At 40.4% G+C, this 20,697-nt stretch overlaps 1 protein-coding gene across 1 annotated transcript in view; it reads left to right on the top strand.

Annotated features, from left to right (window-relative positions):
- The window catches only part of LOC137948058 (glycine--tRNA ligase, chloroplastic/mitochondrial 2), an 80,992-nt gene that overhangs the window by 46,949 nt on the left and 13,346 nt on the right, over positions 1-20,697 (top strand). The window contains exons 20-28 of the mRNA XM_068793979.1: positions 1,134-1,182; positions 2,578-2,640; positions 2,844-2,933; positions 3,168-3,254; positions 4,654-4,728; positions 4,827-4,885; positions 4,981-5,074; positions 5,608-5,826; positions 10,949-11,043. Coding sequence (XP_068650080.1) covers positions 1,134-1,182; positions 2,578-2,640; positions 2,844-2,933; positions 3,168-3,254; positions 4,654-4,728; positions 4,827-4,885; positions 4,981-5,074; positions 5,608-5,826; positions 10,949-11,043 — 831 coding nt within the window. The remainder of the gene's footprint in view (positions 1-1,133; positions 1,183-2,577; positions 2,641-2,843; positions 2,934-3,167; positions 3,255-4,653; positions 4,729-4,826; positions 4,886-4,980; positions 5,075-5,607; positions 5,827-10,948; positions 11,044-20,697) is intronic.

Genomic DNA, 20,697 nt, shown 5'->3' with positions numbered 1-20,697 from the left:
GGTAATCACAAAACTTACTACCCACATTCCTAGACTCTTTGGCTGGTGCAATTACTTCTCCTGAATGAGCCATCATTCACTAACAACAGCTATCAGAATTTTCACAAATAGATGTTGAAATATACTACCAAGTCAACCAACATAAAAAGAGCACTAGGGAGCACTATATAGGACTGCGCAAATGAGGTGGGGCTCATATAACACATAAAACCAAGGCACTAAAGCACAATTAATTTGAATATACGTCCACCATGCCATAATTTGAGAGAAACAACTTTAGAAGAGATCAATTAGGGCTAATGTCAGCCCTGAGGAGGATGACATAGGCAGAATGCAAGTCTAGAAGACTTGCACAAGCATGGAATTGGGATAGGGGAAACCCTCTAGGGACACAAAAACTTCATAAAGCTATTTAATAGACAACACAAACCATCAACTCTAGAGTTATGACACAAATAAAAGGAAAAGGTCTAACTTTTACCTTCGATCAGAAGCAATTTTGAGAAATCCCTCTTCCTGGAGAGTTTACAGACTTGAGGAGGAGAAGATTGGTGCTTAAAATCCCACTGAGATCAGATCAATCACTTTGATACCATGTAAAATCTGAGAAACAGGGAAAAATAGAAGAAGAAAAAGAAAAAAGAAATAAGAGAAGAAGTTGAAAAAGGCTGTGTTAGAGTGGACTTCATGTAAACTCACTTAAGTGAAAAAGATTACAAAAAGACATATCTGCCCATCTACACTTTCACGCTTATATCTCTCTAATTACACCTCTGAATGACATGAAAATTTAACCTTATAATTGTAAAATAAAGTCAAACTAATAGCTATTCTATGAGGGACATATGAGCTTGGGAAAAGATTAAAATACCCTTTTTACATATATTTCAACATGTAAACTGTCCGTGTAATAACACTTTGAGGAAGTTCTGGCAGAATGCAAGAGGTAAAGTCTTAACTGAGGTAAAAATGATGTAAAAAATACTAAAAAAAAAGGAAAAAAGGGCATTTGTTTGTGATCAGTCTGTATATATATATATTACAAGTTTCTCTCTGGATTTCATCAAGTGCATGGATGATGTATAATGCCTCACATTATCTGGAATCTGATGGTTTTCAACTTTGTTTAATAGTGGGAAGCAAACCTCTGGGCTTCGTAATTCATCATGCCCTGTTCATGAGGTACTTAACTCTGATTATGCCTTGTTCATAAGATATAAATTGACAATAAATGTCATTGACAGCAAACAGCTGTTGGGCATGCTTTTCTTTATGCTGTTTGTTGCATTTATTTTACGCAGGATTTGTGCATGTTCTTTTGAAGAAAGAAACTTGCAAAGTCTCACAAACTTAGAAATACTAGGCAAGAAGTAAGGATCAAGCTGGTGCAAATAGGCAAGGAGAATTAAATCCTTTCCTTAAGAAGCAAACTCTTTAAAAAAACATATATTATGATTGTCAAAAGTAATGTTGTTAAGGAATAGTCCCACATGGATAAGTGAGTACAAATATCTTGAGTTTATTAGTTAAAAAATAGGCTTCCTAACTTGGCTAGTCATTTTGGGATGGGCCTTGGACCCAACTTCACATGGTATGAAAGCGGCTACTCATATATGGGTCTACACCTAAATTATCTACTTGTAAAGCCACAGAAGAGGGCTTATACCTAAATTATCCACTTGTAGAAACACAAAAGAGGGCCTACACCTAAATTATCCATTTGTAGAGCGACAAAAGAAGGCCTGCACCTAAATAGAGCCACAAAAGAGGGCCTACACCTAAATTATCCACTTGTAGTGCCACAAAAGATGGCCTACACGTGAAGAGGAGTGTTAAAGAATAGTCCCACACGGATTAGTGAGTACAAAGATTTTGAGTTTATTAGTTGGGAAAGAGGCTTCCTAAGTTGGCTAGTCATTTTGGAATGGACCTTGGACCCAACTTCTCAAATGTGTTCTTTTGTAGTGGTGTTACTCTAATGTAACTTAATCACTTTTAATTTCTGTATTGGACAGAATGATAGTACTGTCATTTTGTTATCTTAAGTCTCTTTTAATAAAAAAAGAGGACTCAACCTATTAATGTATCGTTCTATCATCTTGTAATCTTATCCTTTTAATAAAAGAAGAGAACACTCAACATTTTACTTCTACTCTATCATTGTGACTCCTTTCTCTCTAATGTATTTCTTATTTCTTTCCTCATTCTTGATTGCTTAATTTAATCTTTCTTAGCTGCTTCCTTTTTTACACTCTTTGTATGAGCATTATCAAAACTATTTAAGATGCTTTGTAGATGAATTAGCTAAGTCTGGGGTCACATGTTCATGTATTTTTGTGAAAGATTGTTTACCCCTTGGGGCTTTAAGCCCTTCTCCTTGAAACCAGCTTTTATAATAAATAAATTCCCCATCATTTTCAATATAATATATATATTTAAGATGCTTGATGTTCCCTGTGATACATTCTCAATTTTCGAGGCAGACCTCAAGTTATGTTCTTGCAATTTCTTCTCTTACTGTCTTTTTCATTATATTCTCGGCAATTACCATGAGAAGTTTATATAATAATTTCGCAGGTCGTAAGTGCAGAATCTTATCTGAGTATCATGAACAATACTGGAATTTCAATTGATGTTGAGGTATGATAATAGAGTATTATATTTTCATTTAAAAAAAATAGTCTTTGCAAATATTCATTAGGTCACAAATTGTCTTGATTAATAGAATAGGTGAGGCGAATCACTGAGCTCCTGAGTAGATGGTTCGCATCGTACAGCTTTTATGATCCATTACGTTGCTTGATAAGTTACTTCATATTGTTTCACTGGGTTGTCCAATACAGGAGCGGAAGAAGACCATTTTACAGCAATCATATTCTTTAGCAGAAGGTGTTGGTGGAGACCTTGTTCTACAAAATAACTTGGTTGCAGAGGTGTGATACTTCTATTCTTAATTTTTTCCATCCAGTTATTTAGTAGATTAAAATAAGTGGTTGAAAAAAATTAATCCTTTTGCTTGGTTTTATTTTTGTCATGATCGTTTTATGTCCTGAAATTCCTTTGAAGGGTTTTTTTGTTCCCTTACGGTGTTTGTTATATTTCTCATTGTCTCTGAGAAAGAGAAAATTGAAGTCCTGAGAATTGGTGATCTTTCAATTACATTGCAGGTTGTGAATCTTGTTGAGGCACCTGTACCAATATTGGGAAGGTTTGATGAATCCTTTTTGAAACTTCCTAAGGACTTATTGATCATGGTACGCTTGTCTGCCTCTGTTGTCCCCTTGTCATTTTTATTTTCATTGTATCAACTACCATAATTAGAGAATCCAGAGTCAGGTTAAAAAAAGGATGATATTTAACCATCTCTATATGGAGGAACTTCACAACTTTTTTTCTCAGTAACTTCTGGGGCTGCTTTTCAATATGGGACATGGGATTTCAACTATATCTAAAAGGTTGAGATTTATGACTGCTCAGTGAAACAATTTTTGTCTTAATTGTGGGGTACATGCTTTTTCCCAGATAGAGAGCATCATGAATTTGAGGGTGGATGTTAACTAGGGACTGTTATTTAGTTAAGCTTAAGGGTGGATGTTAACTAGGGACCGTTATTTATTTAAGTGACCTGGCATTGAGTGAAATTGTATAGAAACATAGTTTATATGTAAATTTGTATGTAAACTAATGGCGAGTAAGTCAGGACATTTGTAGTTACAGATCAATATTAATAACAGATTGGTTGTATTGGTTGGTACAATAGTACACCAATCTATATTTATACACGTGTCCTTGTTCTGGACTCATTGTTTGAGAGTGAGAGTTGTTGTTTGTGGGAGAATTATCCCATGTCGTTTGGGGCTTGAAAAGATTCTATGCTGCTTAGTTGGAAAATGGCCTCCTCAGTTTGGCTAGTCACTTTAAGACGGATCGGGACTCATCACCCAACTTTAACAGATTGAGCCGCAAGTGTCACAATGCATGCTTATTGTTTTGAGCACCATTGTTGTTCAAACAGCAGCTTATTAGTTGATTTTCAGATTTATCAAAGTTCAATTAAATTCTGGATCCTGAGGATGAATGCTTATTATAGGTGTAGAACTTTATGGAGTTTTGCCACATCCTAGTTGAAATTATATGACTTGTTATTTTTTTAATTGTATTTTCTGTTTCAGGAATGGTCTATGTGATGTGACTTGTCTTTTTTAAAATATTTTTATTTGTATGTGATCATATTGTAATTGTGTTTCCCTTTTTCTTTCCTAATGAAATTTTCATCATTTTCGAAAAAATAATCATCCTCTCACCAAAGCATCACTTCCCAAATTATTGTGTGTTGTCTATGTAATTTATTTTAATGTGATCATGAGAAAATTGTGTGGCTTTATGTTATTGCATTGTTTTTAGTTAGGTCGTTTGGTTAAGTTTCTGTTTGTTGTATTCCTTATACACGGAAATTTTTTATGGACCATCATTAATAGCTCAAAGTTGCATTATTTTTCATTGAATTTCAGTAAAGTATGTTTCTGATATTTTTTTTCTGTAATGTATTTTTGATTCGTATAGTTTGACCATGTTTATTACAATTCTGGAGTGCTTCGTGATGATTATATGATGATGTGTGTCTTTCATCTTACAATTCACATACACTTTCAGGTTATGCAGAAGCACCAGAAATATTTCCCAGTTACTGATAAAGCTAGTGGAAAGCTGTTGCCCTTCTTTATTGCAGTGAGCATTTATTTATTCATATAATAAAAAAGTGTATTCATAGTCAGTCACTCTTTGTTTTATTTCTCTTCTATCTAAATAAAAGATTTTTCCTCTAGGTGGCTAATGGTTCAATAGATGAGCAAGTCGTGCGGAAAGGAAATGAAGCTGTGCTACGGTGTGTGTCCTTATATGACCTATTATTCTGCTGTTTATTCTCCTGTCATGAAATTCGGTCATTTTTTATTTACTTCCCTGTTAAATTTCATCTAGGGCTCGTTATGAGGATGCAAAATTTTTCTACAATATTGACACACAGAAGAAATTTTCTGAATTTCGCAGCCAACTGAAAGGAATTCTTTTTCACGTAAGTTGTTTATTATCACCACCAAATACAATGAAGGGTTAATTGCCTCTATACACCTCAAACATACGAAATTGCTTATTTAACTTGGTGTTTAAATAAATGCTTGCTTACCTTTATAAAGTTACACATATCTCTCCTGTTTACTCCCATTAACCACAACGAATAAAAAGACAATTACCCTCATTAAATTTGAATAAAGATTAATCCTGTGGAAGTCTCTATTTGATTAATCTTCACTAAATTTATCATAGGTAATTTTGTCTTTTTATGACCTGTGGTTAACGGAAGTAAATTGGAGTACAAATGTCTATTAATTTTATAAGGGTCTGCAGCCATTTATTTAAACACAAAAGGGTATGTAGGCAATGTTTGAGGGGTATACGGGCAATTAATCCTAAAAATTAAACTATTTAAAGGCAATTAACCCTAAAACTAAAGCATATAAAAACTAAATGAGGTTTTTGACTTAGTTTAGTTATTGCTAAATGTCTGTCTCATTGTCTTTATGTTATGGAACATCTGATATGTAACAGGAGAAACTAGGTACAATGTTGGAGAAGATGATGCGCATTGAGAAGATTGTTGAGAAATTAAGCCTGGCTATGGGCGTAAAGGAAGAAGCTCTCCCAATTATTCATGAGGCTGCAAAGTTGGCAATGTCTGATCTTGCCACTTCAGTTGTGAGAGAATTTACTTCTCTTTCTGGAATTATGGCACACCATTATGCACTCAGGGATGGCTACTCAGAAGAGGTCTCAGTGCTCCACTTTTTTGTGTTTTTATTCTAGCTTGATTCATCTGTTACGGCAAGTGAGTTAGACAGTATGAATTTTTTTAATCACATGTGCAATGTCTAGCATAATTGCTGTCCTAGTAAACCTACAACCTGCTGGTTGCTTTTCAATCTCATGTCACTTACATCTTTTTTTGAATGAGAATTAGTTTAATTACGCTAGTAGTTTAATTCACTCATAGTTCAATTACTGTCAGTTTTTTTTTTTTTTTTTTTTTTTTTTGAGAAAGTGATAATTTTATTAACCAAAAGAAGCAAACAAAAAACTAGGGAAGCACACCCCTTACAAAAAGGGATTGGAGGGAGGCTCCCTGCTTAGCAAAAGCATCAGCAACAAAATTGGTAGATCTGGGAACATGGGATCAAGTACAAGTAATGTGGGGAAGAATGTCCTAAACAAAGTGGTAAACATTCTAATGCCGCCACGGTGGGGTGGAGGGAGAGGAGAACTATCCAATAATCACTACAGAATTTCCCTCAATGTGGAGTGGGCTGGAGAGATGCTCATAGAAAATGGTGAGACCGCTGAGGAGGGCCTGAAGCTTTGCAAAAGCGGAATCTGAAATGCCCAAAGGCCCAGAGTATGACAAAAGCTGATTGCCATCAAAAGCGCGAAAGACACCACCAAAGCCATCCATGCCAAGATTGCTGAGGGAGCTACAATCGAAATTCAGCTTAGTGAAGCCCGGTTGAGGAGGTTGCCACTCCTGCATAGTGGGAGGTCTCGTTAGAAGCCCATCTAAGCAATGGCATCCGATTGTCCCTGAGCGAATGACCCGAAAGAGAGGAAAACTCCTTCCTAGAGTGAAGCTAAGAGGAGATGAGGCCAATGATGGAGGAGGTGACCTGCTCCTGGGAGAGGTATTTGGCATTGAATCGCCTATTATTGTGTTCTTCCAGATACCCCAGGGAATAAAGGCCACACAAGCAGAGATGATCATCTTGCCCAATTTGGGTATAGAAAGCCCAAGAAGCAAACGGCCGACTGAGAGGAGGTCACTAGGCAAACATAATTGAAGGCCAATCCGACTGAGAGTGCTCATCCAAACTGACCAAGAGAAGGGGCAAGATACAAGAAGGTGGCCAATAGTCTCTTCTTCAAGACCACAAAGAGGGCAAGAGGCGCACGCACTGTGGTTACCACGACAATGAAGGTTGTCAGTAGTCAGTAGTAGGGATTTTATTGAGCTTGACACTCCACATGGGGGGGGGGGGGGGGGGGGGGGTCCCTCCCTTGATGAGCCACATCATGATTAAGAGGCGTCGTAGTCCATCCCTTGATGAGGGAGTAGGCAGAAGAGACAAAAAAGCCACCACTGGCCTCCGACTTCTAAACCATCGAGTCAACCAGGGAATCTCTAGGCCTAGAGGAGGAGATCGCCTCCAAAAGGCGAGAAGCAAGCAGGGCATCCGAATCATCAAGACCACGATGGAGGTAGAACTCCCAAGTGCCTGATCCCCAAACATCAACAATCAAGAGACAACACTGGGTGGAAGCCCGCCAAACATTGCTAAAGGAGGACCTTGTTCATATCCTTGGTGAGCCGAATACCCAAACTTCCTCTAGATTTGGAAGGGCACACATCCTTCCAGCCTACAAGATGATATTTAAAGTCCGAAGAGGTACCACGCCAAAGAAATTTTCTCAACAATGTGTCAATTTGCTGGCAATCGAAGCAGGACAATGCAACAATGAGAGAGAATATTTGGGGATACCGGCCAAACAGGATTTGAGAAGAATAAATCTTCCAGCCTTTGAAAGGAGACAACCCCTCCCAAGTGGCCAGCCAAGTCTCCAACTTCTCAATAACCAAGTTCCAAAGCTCCTTATTGATATGATAGGTAAAAAGGGGAAGGCTGAGGTATGTGGTCAATAGGGAGGATATAGAGCATCCCAATATATCAGCCATGGATTAAAGGTCCTTTGGGTTGATGTTAAACCCAGCAGTGTGGTTTTCTGCCAGTTGACTTTCTGACCCAAAGCAATTTCAAATAATCCTAGCAAAGCTTTGATCTTCATAATATAATCCAAGAATCCAACCCCAAAGATAAGAGTGTCATCCACGTATTGAAGAAGGGGAACATCAAAAGCGGCAGTGCTACTAATCGGCTCCAACCAGCCAGCGTCCTTAGCCTTGTAGATTATAGATGAGAGGAGCTCAACAACGATATTGAATAAGAGAGGGGATAAAGGATCTCCTTGTCTTATTCCTCGGGTCCCCTTAAAGAAGCCAAAAAATAGTCCCATTAATAAGGATGGAGGAGGCCAAAGAGATGCAAATCCTAATCCATAATCGTCATCGGTCACCAAAATCTATCTGACCGAATAGGTCATCTAGAAGATCCCAATTTACCTTGACAAAGGCCTTTTCAAGATCCAACTTCAGAGCAAAGTGAGGAGTGTTGGAGTGGGAGAAATGATCAAATAGGTCATGTGCCGCCATGGAGGAGTCCAGAATATTTCTTCCCCTAAGGAAGGCACATTGACCATGATGAATGACCAAGGGAAGGAATGTCTTCAGACAACAAGCGAGAAGCCGAGCAATAATCTTGTAAGAGCTAGAGATGAGACTAATGGGACGAAATCCACCCGGCTGCTTAACATTAGCCTTCTTCGGAACCAAAGCAATAAAAGAGGCCTCCATGCTTCGAAATGTAATGCCGTCTCTGTGAAAGGCCCAAACCATGTGTGTAATGTCCTGCTTAATAATAGGCCAAGCCCTATGACATAAGTCACCATTGAAACCATTGGGGCCAGGCGCACGATCACAGGCCAAGCCCTGAACAACCTTCTAGTCTCCATGTCTGAGAAAGGAAGCTCTGAACATGTTGTAGCAGCAAAGTGAAGGTGCTGAAATCTCGATCTACATGGACACTCCTCGGTATAGAGATCTGCATAAAACTTGATCAAAGCATCGGTAAAAGAGGATCTATTCAAGATAACCTCATTGCCAATGTGTAACGAGGTAACTCGGTTAGTCCTCCACCTCGTTGAAGTGATGGAATGAATTTTTTTGTGTTGGCATCCCCTTCCATCAACCATCGGAACTGGGCATGCTTCTTCCAACGCACTTTCTCCAAGTGAAGAATAGATTGGAGGTAAATCTGGAGGTCAATTCGAGAAGAAAATTCAGCAGTCGAGAGGTACCTTTGTTCTCCGGTCTGGTCCAGGATACCGATCTGGGAAAGGAGGGAGTCTTTCTCAATGAGAAGAGAGGAGAGCAAATTAGAAGCTCAAGATTTCAGTTTGATTTTGAAGAGTTTCAACTTCTGAGGGAGGAATCAATCAAATCTGCCATCAACATTAAAACTCAACCACCATTCAGCCAAAAGGTGATCAAAATCAACATCCAACGGCTAGGAGTTTTCAAAACGGAACAGAGAGAGTCCCCACCTTCCAAAAGAGGTGGATTAGAGGATTGGTCAATGATCAAATCCCATACGATTAAGAACCTTTCCCGATGCATTGTCGTAAAGTTGAAGCCAATCAATATTCGTAAGAAATCGGTCAAGTTTTGAGATGATGGGTTGCCTCTGCCCATTCGACCAAGTGAAGGTCTTCCCCGATATCAAAATCTCGACAAGTTCGCAACCACCGTTGAAATCCGTAAAGCTTCGCATGGAAGAAGAAATACGGGTGGTCAGTGGGGATTTCTCATTACAGAATCTGATTGCATTAAAATCCCCCGTAATTAGCCAAGGCACTGACAAGAGCTGGAGAAGACCATAGTACTCCTCCCAAAAAAGACTGCGTTGACAATACCTGGTAGGGCCGTAAACCCCTGCCAGCCCCCAGATGCCACCCGAGCAACAATCACTAATCTGCAACCCAATAGAAAACTGGCTAAGGCAAACATCAAGAAGGTCCACATGTTGGAGTTCCAAAGGATGACCTGTCCACCCAAGTGGCCCATCTCATCAATGGCACTCCTATCTAATGTGGCACAAGGCCATAATTCATGAGCAATGGAAGCAGTCGTATTATGGCACATCGTTTCTTGGAGGATAACAATTGCGGGCTTGCTAGAAGACAGAAAGCAGCTAATTACAACATGCTTCTGAGGCGAACTAACTTGAACGTTCCAAGAAACAACAATCATTTCTAGGGCGGTTTACGAACTCCTGAACTCTCATCACTTGGCAGATAGCCCTTGTAAACGGCTGCCATAAGCCTGACAAGATTCATCATCTGTTGCCAGGTATCATCATCATAGCAGTGCCTCTCCAATTGAAGGGCGGCAACGAATTGTTCTGAACGAGCATCCAGAGGAGGAAACCGGATGCGCTCAGGGGAGTGATCAGGCCGGTTAGATTGACGGCCAATAGGTTCCTATTTTCCATGCATACAGGATCCCTGGGCTATGAATCACCATAAAACTTTTAGATTAGGTAAATAGATGAGAATAATCACACTCCAGGACATCAACTATCCCTAACAAACAAGATTTGAGGAAAGGGGGGAGGGTGGGTGGACAAAGGATTTGATTAAAGAGGAAAACATTTATAAAGTCTTGTGTATCTGGTCTGATAAAAATACTCTCAAGCTTGTGCATTGTGATGAACAGTTTCTTTGTTGCTGGAAATATCTATGTCATATGATTGTTTGGAGGTTACGAAACAGTATGCATCTTCTCAAATAAAAGTCTGATTGTCTTCAGAGGTTACTATGTTTCACTTTTATTTACCAAACAACACGGGAACATGATGATAATACATGACATGAGAAAGTGATTGTTTTTTCCAGTAACTTAAATCCAGAAAATATTATAAGAAAAGAATTAAAAAGTATGATCTAGAGACTTATCCCTCGGGTGTTCATTATTTGTCTGAATGATTCCTCCTGATTGCATCCTGGGCAAATCACAAGTTGTATCACTTGGATCTTAAGTAAGTTTCTTTTTACCAACATGCTGAGGATTCATTGGACTGGTTGCTATATTCATATCTGTTTAGCCTTAAGATGAAGAAAAAGGGTCGTTTGCTCTGCTACTTGTTCTTTTTACTGTACAATAAATGTAGAATGTACAGATTTGATGTTAGAGTCTGACAGAGTTGGTTGGTGTTTGGTGTTGATATTGCAGATTGCTGAAGCTTTGCTTGAAATAACTCTCCCTAGATTCTCTGGGGATGTACTTCCTAAAACTGACGCAGGAGTCGTTCTGGCAATTGCTGATAGGTCAGTCACACTTTTTTGGGCAATCTAGATTTTTTTCTTTTTTGAAACATTGATAACAATGCCGAGACCAAGAAACTGAAGGATAACAAAAGCCCAAAATACCACAATATCACATATAAATCGCTTTCTAGCTCTGAAAATTATTGCTGATTAAGAGTTGGGCAATTTCCAAAACGAGATTGTGTAGAGACTCCATCCTTCACCAGTCAATTAGCTAACTGGTTAGTCTTGTGTGAAATATGAGTCCACGAAACTGAGATGTCTGACCAGAGATTTTGATCTTATCAAAGTACTTATGAAGTCTGCAAGGATGCATTTTCATAAAGAGAAAAAAAATTTCCAAGGAGGGGTTTAACTATTGGTAATGCAGTTGTAGGGGTGGGTGTGGGTCGGGTCGAGGTCGGGTCGAGGTCAGGGTTTTTACTCTAAAACCTGACCCCGAAGAAAACCTGCACGGGTTTACAAAACCTACCCCATCCCTGTCCTGTTCATCTTTCTCTCTAGCCTGTCTCCAGCCCTTGCTATCCTTGGACCACCCATCCCCGCCCCAACCTGCTCGCTTTGCCAATGTAATCACACTAGCATTAAGATTTTATCGTGTCATGATAAAAAATATAATAAAAAAATCACCATTAAATAGTGTAAGAAGAAAATATAAATTATGAAAATGGGTTACATGATTTAATCATATCATGTTAAAATATAATAAAGAATGAAATTAGCATTAAATAGTGTAAGGTGAAAATATTAAAAAAATAAAAGCTACTATGTATTAAATAACTTCTTGACTTTCTACAATTAAAGTTGTTTTCAGTGAACGATGGTTTTTTAACTTGGAGTTCTTTCCTTAAATACCCTCAACTAAGCAAAACACTATGTATAATATGTATGTCATTTTCGTTTTTATGAAGGATGTGTTGGGGATTTGATCCTATGGGTTGGCTTCGGGAAAACCTGTTACTACCTTGAACTTTTTTTTTTTTTCAAAAGGAGCACATTTGATTAGGACCTAAGGCAAACAAATAAACATAAGATGAGGGACCTGTTACAATGAGGAATTGGAGGGTGACCCTCTTTTTAGCCAAAGAGTTTGTAAAATAATCAGCTGACCTAGGGACATGAGACTAAGAACAAACAGAGCACAACTCTTGAATTTCCAAAAATCAAAGCCACAAACGCCAAGGTGGGTCTTTCTTTCCCAAACACCAACCAATGACAATCGAGCAGTCACCTTCCATGAGGAGTGTGCCCTGGAAAGGGTCTCTGAAAATCATAGCCCATGTCTCAAAGCTTGAAGCTCTAAGACCAAGATAGGAGGCGAGAATGACACTAGAAGAATCTCGAGAAACACTCACAAAGCCGATAGGCCCCAGGTTTCCAAGGGAATAGCCATTAAAATTGTGCTTAATAGCTCCTTCGCAAGGGGGAAGCCATTCAACAATGGCAGTTGGCTTGGCCAAGGAGAGGCCAGCAACTGCATCTTAGAGATCTGCCACTGATATCACTGGAAGCATCCGGCATATGGAGACAGGAGATGATGCGTGTCAGTCCTGTCAGCAGCAATGGCTTTTCAATTGAAAAACCTTTGGTTTCTCTTGAACATAAGTCCCAAGAAATGAAAGCTAAGCATGCATTCATCATGATTTTGCTGAGGGAAGAGGCACCCAAGCAGAGATCAACATGGACGGAGAAGGTCATGGGGGTACAGATCGACATCTCAAACATGGCGAAGAAGAAGCTCCAAATCCGTCAAGAATAGGGCCAGTGAAGTAGGATGTGGTCAATGCTTTCATCCTTCAGCCCGCAAAGTTCACAAGACGAGTTCAACAAGGAACCCCATCTGGATAAATTATCATGGAGAGAATTTTACCATGAAGAGCATTGCAGACAAAACTTCATCTTGTAAGGGCCAGAGTCAGAGGCCAAGGCAAGAGAAGAAGCAGTCGAGTTAAGCAGATTATAGCATGACAACATAGTGAAGATTCTGTCTGATGTAGGGCACCAGATTAATTTGTTCACCTGGGAAAGCTTTAGGTACAGTTGACCCATCTCCTTGAGCAAGCCGCTGATTTCAATAGCTTCAAGGTCATTTAAAGGCCTCTGGAAGAGATTGGCCCAGATGATGCTTTAGAGATTGCTAGTCTCAATCACCTCAGCAAGAGTGATTCTCTGATTGATTGCCAACCGAAACAGAGAGATGCCTGCCCTTCCAAATAGATAGTGTGGAGTGAAGTTTTACAATGACGGGATTCCAGAGAGATTTGTCGTTTAGATAAGTGAAAAACGGAAGGCCAAGGTAAGTAGTAGGAAAGGGACAGGCATGACAACCGACAATGGCAGCCAACTGCTCTAAATCAACTTGGCCCATATTGAAACCAAATAGAATTGTCTTCCACCAATTAAATCTTTGTCGGGACATCAGCTAAAAAATGTGGAGAAAGGCCTTTTGATATCAAAAGCTGGTCAGGTTTCCCTCGTAAAATATAATGGTGTCATTGGCAAATTGAACCAGGGGAATGTTCTATCTATTATCAACAACCTTAGGGTTAAGCCACCGGACCTCCATGGCCAGCTTAAAAAGCAATGGGAGACCTTCAACAACAATGCTAAATAGGAGTGGTGAGATCGGATCTCCTTGGCCGAGATCCCTTGAGCCTTTGAAATACCCACAAGTGCCGCCATTTAATAGAACAAAGTATTAGGCTGAGGATTCCAAAAAAAGAAAAGTATTAGGCTGAGGATAAATAGCTACTTATCCAATATCTCCATTTTTCTCCAAATCCCATGAGATTGAACATAGATTCAAGGAAACACCAATTCACTTTGACAAATCCTTTCTTGAAGTCCCGCTTAAACATGTTCATTGGTCTTGAACCCCATTTGAAGCAATTAATAGTCTCATGTAGTGGGCCTTATCTCAAGTTGGTTATATACTAGGAAGAAGTTTGCCTCTCTATCGGGTGTTTCCCTTTAGGAAAATTGGGGCTTGATCGCGCATATGGTAGGCCCATGCAGAACTCCGATTATGGCCACCTGGGATCCTCCCCCTTGCAACTGCATCAAACTCAATTTTGATGGCAGTGTTTTAGGTTGTCCTGGGCCGGCTGGAGCTGGTAGTGTTTTCAGAGACAGCAGTGGAGACCCTATGCTATTTTATGCAGGGCCGGTGGGCATTGCTGATTCAAATACTACTGAAGTGAGTGCTCTTCTATTCGGCTTTCAAATCTTCAAAAAACATCTCCATGGCAAGTTGTTTATTGAAGGAGATTCTAAGACTGTCATCAGCTGGTGCTCAAAAGATAGCACCCCCCCTTGGTGCCATTGGCCTATCACTGATTGTATTACTGACATTGTGTCATCTATTCATTGTAATTGGAACCTCGTTCCTTGATCAGCCAATTCTTTGGCTAATAAATTGGCAAAATTTGGAACCTCCCAGTAATCTCTCATTGTTTGGGAAGGTTTCCCCCCTTGTAATCTGCTCGTTTGAGTTTTTCTTAATAAAAATCAGCATCTTTTTAAAAAAAAAAAAATTAGTCTCATGAACGACCATAATCACATTTAGACTAACTCCTCCTTTGATAAATGAGTTATGCTCCTTACTAATAATATGGGGTAGAACTGGCGTCAACCTATTTGCTAGGATTGTAGCAATGATCTTGTATGTTTTAGAGACCAAACTAATCGGCTTGAAGGATTCAACATTCTGGTTCTTTGGGATAAGAGCAATGAAAGAAGCGCCAAGGTTTTGGTAAGAGATTTCATTTCTGTGAAAGTCCTCCGTCATTGCCAGGATATCCTCTTTTTTTTTAATAAGATGCTACATTAAAAGATGAAAAAAAAGATACAAACTAAAAGAGAGTTTTTCTAACAACAAGAGATTGTAGATAAACTACTTATTTAGCTAAAGAATCAGCAACATCATTTGCTGATCTAGGTACATGGGACCGAAAACAAGCAAGAGAGGAAGTAATCTTCATTATTTGATTAAAAATTCTCCAACGGCGCTAAGGAGAGTCTTTAGTTTTTGAATACCAGTCAATAACCACCTTGAATCTCCTTCAATAATGAGTGGAGTATTAAAGTTGTCCCAAAAGGTCGCAAGACCTTAAAGAAGACCAGACATTTCAGCATTGGTAGAATCTGAAATTCCTAGTGGACCTGAAAATGTTAGAAGTTGAATACCCATTGTATCTTGAATAATTTCTCTAATTCCTGCTTGATCAGGGTTACCAAGAGAACTACCATCAAAGTTCAACTTTAAATAACCAATAGGAGGTGGATTCCAGCTAACCATAATGGGAGGACGAGATGGAACCATTGTATGAGCATTGATAGTCCAATTATGCCCAAGGGAAATATCTCTCATGGTACTAAATTCAGATTGGGTGTGAAGCCAAGAGGATATGCCCTATAATCATTGACACAGTCTCATTTTCATTTCTGAACTTGCTATTAAACCTTATGTTATTTCTCTCTTACCAAATACCCCAAGGGATATGAGCTATACGAGCCGATATAATAAGCTTTCCCAAAATTGAATTCCAATATTATCGAGAATATGAGTCCAAATCTTCCAAGCATTAGGACAATGTAACAATAAATGATTTACTGTTTCATCAGCCTCATTGCATAGAGGACAGAGGGGACAATAGAGTTGATTACCTCGTCTTCTCAAATTATCTACAGTTAGGATCTTTTTTTTTAAAATAGTGCTGAGTTATATTAATAGGCTCAAAAGAGCAAGATTACAAGGAGGGGGAACCGTCCCAAACAATGAGAGGTTGTTGGGATGTTCCAAATTTAGCTAACCTATCAGCCAAGGAATTGGCTGATCTAGGAATGTGATTCCATGTACAAGCAATTGAGGTTACAATGTCTGCAATAGAGGAAATAATTGGCCAATGGCGCCAAGGGGGGAAGGCCGAACTAGAGCACCAACTAATGACAACTTTGGAATCCCCTTCAATTAGTAGCTTCTCGTGAAGACTGTCCCTGAAAATCATCAATCCATGATGAGGGCAGTCACTTCAGCGGTGTTGGAGTCAGCAGTGCCAACCGGCCCCGCATAGGAAAGAACAGTTTATCCTCTATGATTTTTAAAGACACCACCTGCACCTGCCGGCTCGGGGCAACCCAAAGCACTCCCATCGAAGTTCAACTTAATGCAATCACTAGGGGGAGGCTCCCACACTGCCATGGCCAAAATCTTCTGAGGACCTACCATATGGGCCATAAGACTCCAATTCCAGCGAAGGGAAATACCAGCTTGGGGGGCAAATTCCTTCTTGGTGTGGAGCCAGCTACAGATCATACCCACAGCGCAAGAGATAGTACTTTCCCGGTTGCTGAATTTGGAGTTAAATTTTCTGTTATTGCGCTCAAGCCAAAGACACCACAGGATGTGAGCAAGGCATGCAAAGAGAAGAACCTTTCCAATTCTAGGCAAACGAGTCCCTAACACCATTTGGAAGTGCCGAATAGGTCCTGATGGAGGCCCAGTTGAATGGCAACTTTCTAGAAGATCGCCATGCAAACTCACTAAGAGAAGCCGCAGTGTAGGAGAAAATGCTGAACAGACTCCTCACAAACACCACAGAAAGGGCAGGTACTATCAAGGGCGGTAAAGCCCCTCTTGTGGAGGTTGTCTGTAGTGAGGAACTCCTCCCTAATGGCTGTCCATATGAAGAATTTTATCTTGCTAGGCCCAGAGAGCCTCCATGCGAGATTCGCCTTGTGCTCAGGCAGGCTGGGGTCATCCTCCTTGATGTGGGAATAGTTTGAGGCCACAGAGAAGATACCATTGATGCTAGGCTTCCAGATCAGCTTATCTCGAATAGTGATACTACTGAGCCTGGATAGAAGCAAGCGGAAGGCTATAGCTTCATCGTCATTCAAACCCCGTCAGAAGAGAAGACTCCAAGACTGATTACTCCATGATTCCGCCACCGAACACGACAAGTCCATAGCAATCCTGGAAAGCCCCGGGTACTCCTCAGAAAGGGATTGGAAACCGCACAATTCATCGGTCCAGAAGAGAATTCTCCCATTCCTAGGGTAGAAGGAGGTCACAGCCTTGAAGGTTGGAAGCAACTTGTATACGAATTTCCTAATCGAGTACAGGCAACCGTGAGGACTGCCCTCTCTCCACCAGTGACCCTGGATCTGATTAGGATCTTATTCAATAAAGCACTCCGTAGGAAAAAATGAATCTTTAGTGGACCAGAAGTTCTCCAAGCAAAAGGTGCATCATGAATATCATTGTTAATCCAAAGGCTTCAGATTTTTCTCGCATGAAATAAATTCAAGTACATCTATTAAAATCATCAATAAACGAAATAAAATACTTATGACCAAACTGACCAGTCTCAAGATAGGGACCTCAAGCATCTGAGTGGACAAGCTCAAATAGTTTATTTGTCTTATGAGATAAAACAGGAAAAGAACTCCGGTGATGCTTGCCTAGTTGACATGAAACTACTTGAATCAGTTTTGTAGGTGATGGATGATCGAGTCTAAGATGCCACTGAAAAGGTGAATCAGTTGTGTATAGTGCATGCAAAGTACTATATGGGTTTAGGGTTTAGGTAGTATAGTCTCCCTCTCTCACAAGCGAAACCAATCATCTTCCTTGTCACGAGATCCTGAAAGACACAATGAGTAGGATAAAAGGTTAGAGAGCAATTCATGGACTTAGCCACCTGATTGACAAACAACAAATTTAAAGGAAATTTTGGAATTAACATTGCAAATTGAGGGGAACGAAAAGGAGGAGTAACATTTTCCACTACATGTACTAGAGAAACTGAGTCATCTACAAGGTTAAAATGTTTAACGAGAACAGACTCTTTTAAGTTTGAAAATAGTGAGTGTCAGAGTGGTTCCATCCACTCTTGTAGGCGATAGCTTTCCGTACCTAACAGATCGGTCTTTTGGGTGTATTGGCTAGCCGCTGTCATGGTATCAGAGCTGGGCACGCCACGTCCCGCTTTCGAATCTTGTGAGAGGCGGTAAAGAATGGGCGGGGTGGGTGTCAGAGTGGTTTTGTCCACTCTTGTGAGCGGTGGCTTTCCGCACTTAACCGACTAGTCTTTTAGGATGTATTGGCCAGCCTCTTGTCATGGTATTAGAGCTGGGCACGCCACGTCCCACGTTCGAATCCCGTGAGAAGCGGTCAAGAATGGGCGGGGTGGGTGTCAGAGTGGTTCCATCCACTCTTGTAGGCGGTAGTTTTCCGCACCTAATTGATCGGTTTTTTGGGTGTATTGGCTAGCCGCTGTCAGTGAGGACATATCTGACATGTGTTTTATGATGCCGGAATCAAGGAGCCAAGATGGGGAATGAGACACACCTATGGGAGTAGTCATATGTGCCAAGGATGCAGAAGGAATAGATAGTTGTGCCATATGTTCTGAGATTTGTTGTTGTTGTTGGATTAATTTTTTAATTCATCTGGAGCACTAGGTGGGACTGGTGTTGTAGTTTCTAACCCTAGGGTTGTACTCTTTTGTGTAATAGTATTTGTCCATATAGTTTTCCTAAACTTTATCCAACATCTATTCGAGTAATGATTTGTGTGTCCACAGTAAACACACTTGTGCTCAGATTTACTATCTCTTCGACCTCATCCTCCGCCTGAGTGAGCTCTGCCCCTGCATCTGCCAGTCCCTATGTGTCCTCTGGACTTATCAGTGGAATCAGATGTTGTAGGTGATGTATTAAGGGCAATAGCTTCACCCACATTGGTATCTTTTCCAGCTTAAAGCACAACTGACTTTTCAGCTTTCTTTATCCTATTAAAGATTGTAGAGAGGTTAGTTACTTTATCAGAGGCTAGAACTTATGCCTTTATGTTGTCAAATTCAGCACCCAAACCATCTAAAATTTTTTCCACAAGGAGTTGACTTTGCTGTTTTCAGAGTTTTCGTTCATCTGTAGTAAATAGATGAAAGACGTTGATCTCCAGCCAAATACTCGGAAAAGAACTATAATATTCTGTCACAGTTCAATTACCCTTTTCAAGCCAAAGAAATCAGTATATAGTTCATAAACCCTGGAAAGCTTGCTATCTTGTCCATAAGGAGTTTCCAAAGACAGCCACATGACTTTGGAAGTTTCAAAATTCGTAAATTGGCTCATAATAGTAGAGTCCATGCTGTTGACAATCCAAGTCATCACTTGACTGTCTTCAGCCTCCTAATCTTGAGGGACATGAGGGTCATTCCTGCCCTTTAAGTATATTCTAACAGATCTGGACCAAGTAAGGTAATTATCACCCTTCAACTTTTCAGATGTGATAAAAATAATATCTTTTTTTTTAATGAATAATAATATCTTTACCATCAAGTACAACCATGACTGAGTGGTCCTCCCCTCTGATTGTATGCATAAAGTTAAATTTTGATGGCAGCGCTATTGGTTGCCCAGGGCCTGTTGGCTTTAGAGGCGTTTTCCGGAACTCTTCAGAAGAGTTATTCTTTCCTACTCGGGACCTTTGTAGGTGGCTAACTCTACCACTGCTGAGATCTACGTCCTTCTCCAAGGTCTGATTGTCTTCAAGGACCGCCTCACTAGACATTTACTCATTGAAGGGGACTTCAAAGCCGTCATTGGCTAGTGCTCGGGTTCAACTTCTGCCCCCTGGCGCCACTGGCCTATTTTGCTCTCATTTTCTGACATTGTTTCTTCTATTTCTTGCTCTTGGCATCATGTATATAGATCGGCAAACTCTTTGCCCAACAACTTAGCCAAACGTGGGACCTCCCTCCAGTCCCTCATTGTTTTGGGCGTGGGGGTGTGACGTTTGTTTTCCGGGTGCTCATTTTTGGTGTTTTTTTATGAAGGGTTGGGGACAATTGGCATGAGTGGTGTTGGCGGGGTTGTTGTTGGGTTGATTGAGGTGTGCTTTGCGTGATGAGCTCCTCTGTGACAATTCATTGAGCTGTTGACAGATTGGATGGAAGTCGCAGCATTTGCAGGTGGCTGGCAGCCGATACTTTTTGAAATTTAAAATTTGGATTTGAGTTGTCGATTGGAGATCCATGGTTGTGCCAAGGATGGGACCGAGTTGCCCCTCATCTGGTTGAATTGGCGATGAGTTCTCTCAGGTGAGACTCACTCCTTTCTTCGATGCTTCCTACTCTGTCTGATGATATTCTCTGGGTGTATGCGGCTGGTGAAGATGTCAGAGCCCACCTCAAGGTTCACCCAAGCATTGTCAACAAGATCATGGCATGGGTCAACGAATCCCATATGATGTCTATCGCGAGTAACCTCATCAATCTCTAGTAGCTTGCCAAAGCAAGCACTGATTTTGGTGAAGGTCACAACAAACCATAGTTTAGGCAGATGGTTGAAGATCCACAACCATTGTTCCACGGGAAGCTTCCCATTTGGTGCAATGGGGACATGGAACATGGGAGTCAGTTTGCATGAGTCAAGAAGCAACTATTGATCCTCCGACTTCTCCAAGTGAAATAGCCAGCAACCCTTGCTGATGAAGGAGACCTTTGATTTATATGACAAGGCCCAGAAAGCCTAAGTCTGATTGCATAAATCCTTACGTTTATGGAAATTCTTGTTGATGGAGACAACAGTGTTGTTCATCAAAGCAGTGAGACCATCGACTAGACACCTTGGGAGAAGAAAAATGGG

The sequence above is a fragment of the Aristolochia californica genome, unplaced genomic scaffold, assembly GCF_029961685.1.
Source record: "Aristolochia californica isolate CCGP_79_NKW_82.1479 unplaced genomic scaffold, dmAriCali1.0.hap1 SCAF_13, whole genome shotgun sequence".
Lineage (NCBI taxonomy): Eukaryota > Viridiplantae > Streptophyta > Magnoliopsida > Piperales > Aristolochiaceae > Aristolochia > Aristolochia californica.
Note: the sequence above shows the minus strand (reverse complement) of the source record. Positions and strands in the feature narration are given on the sequence as shown.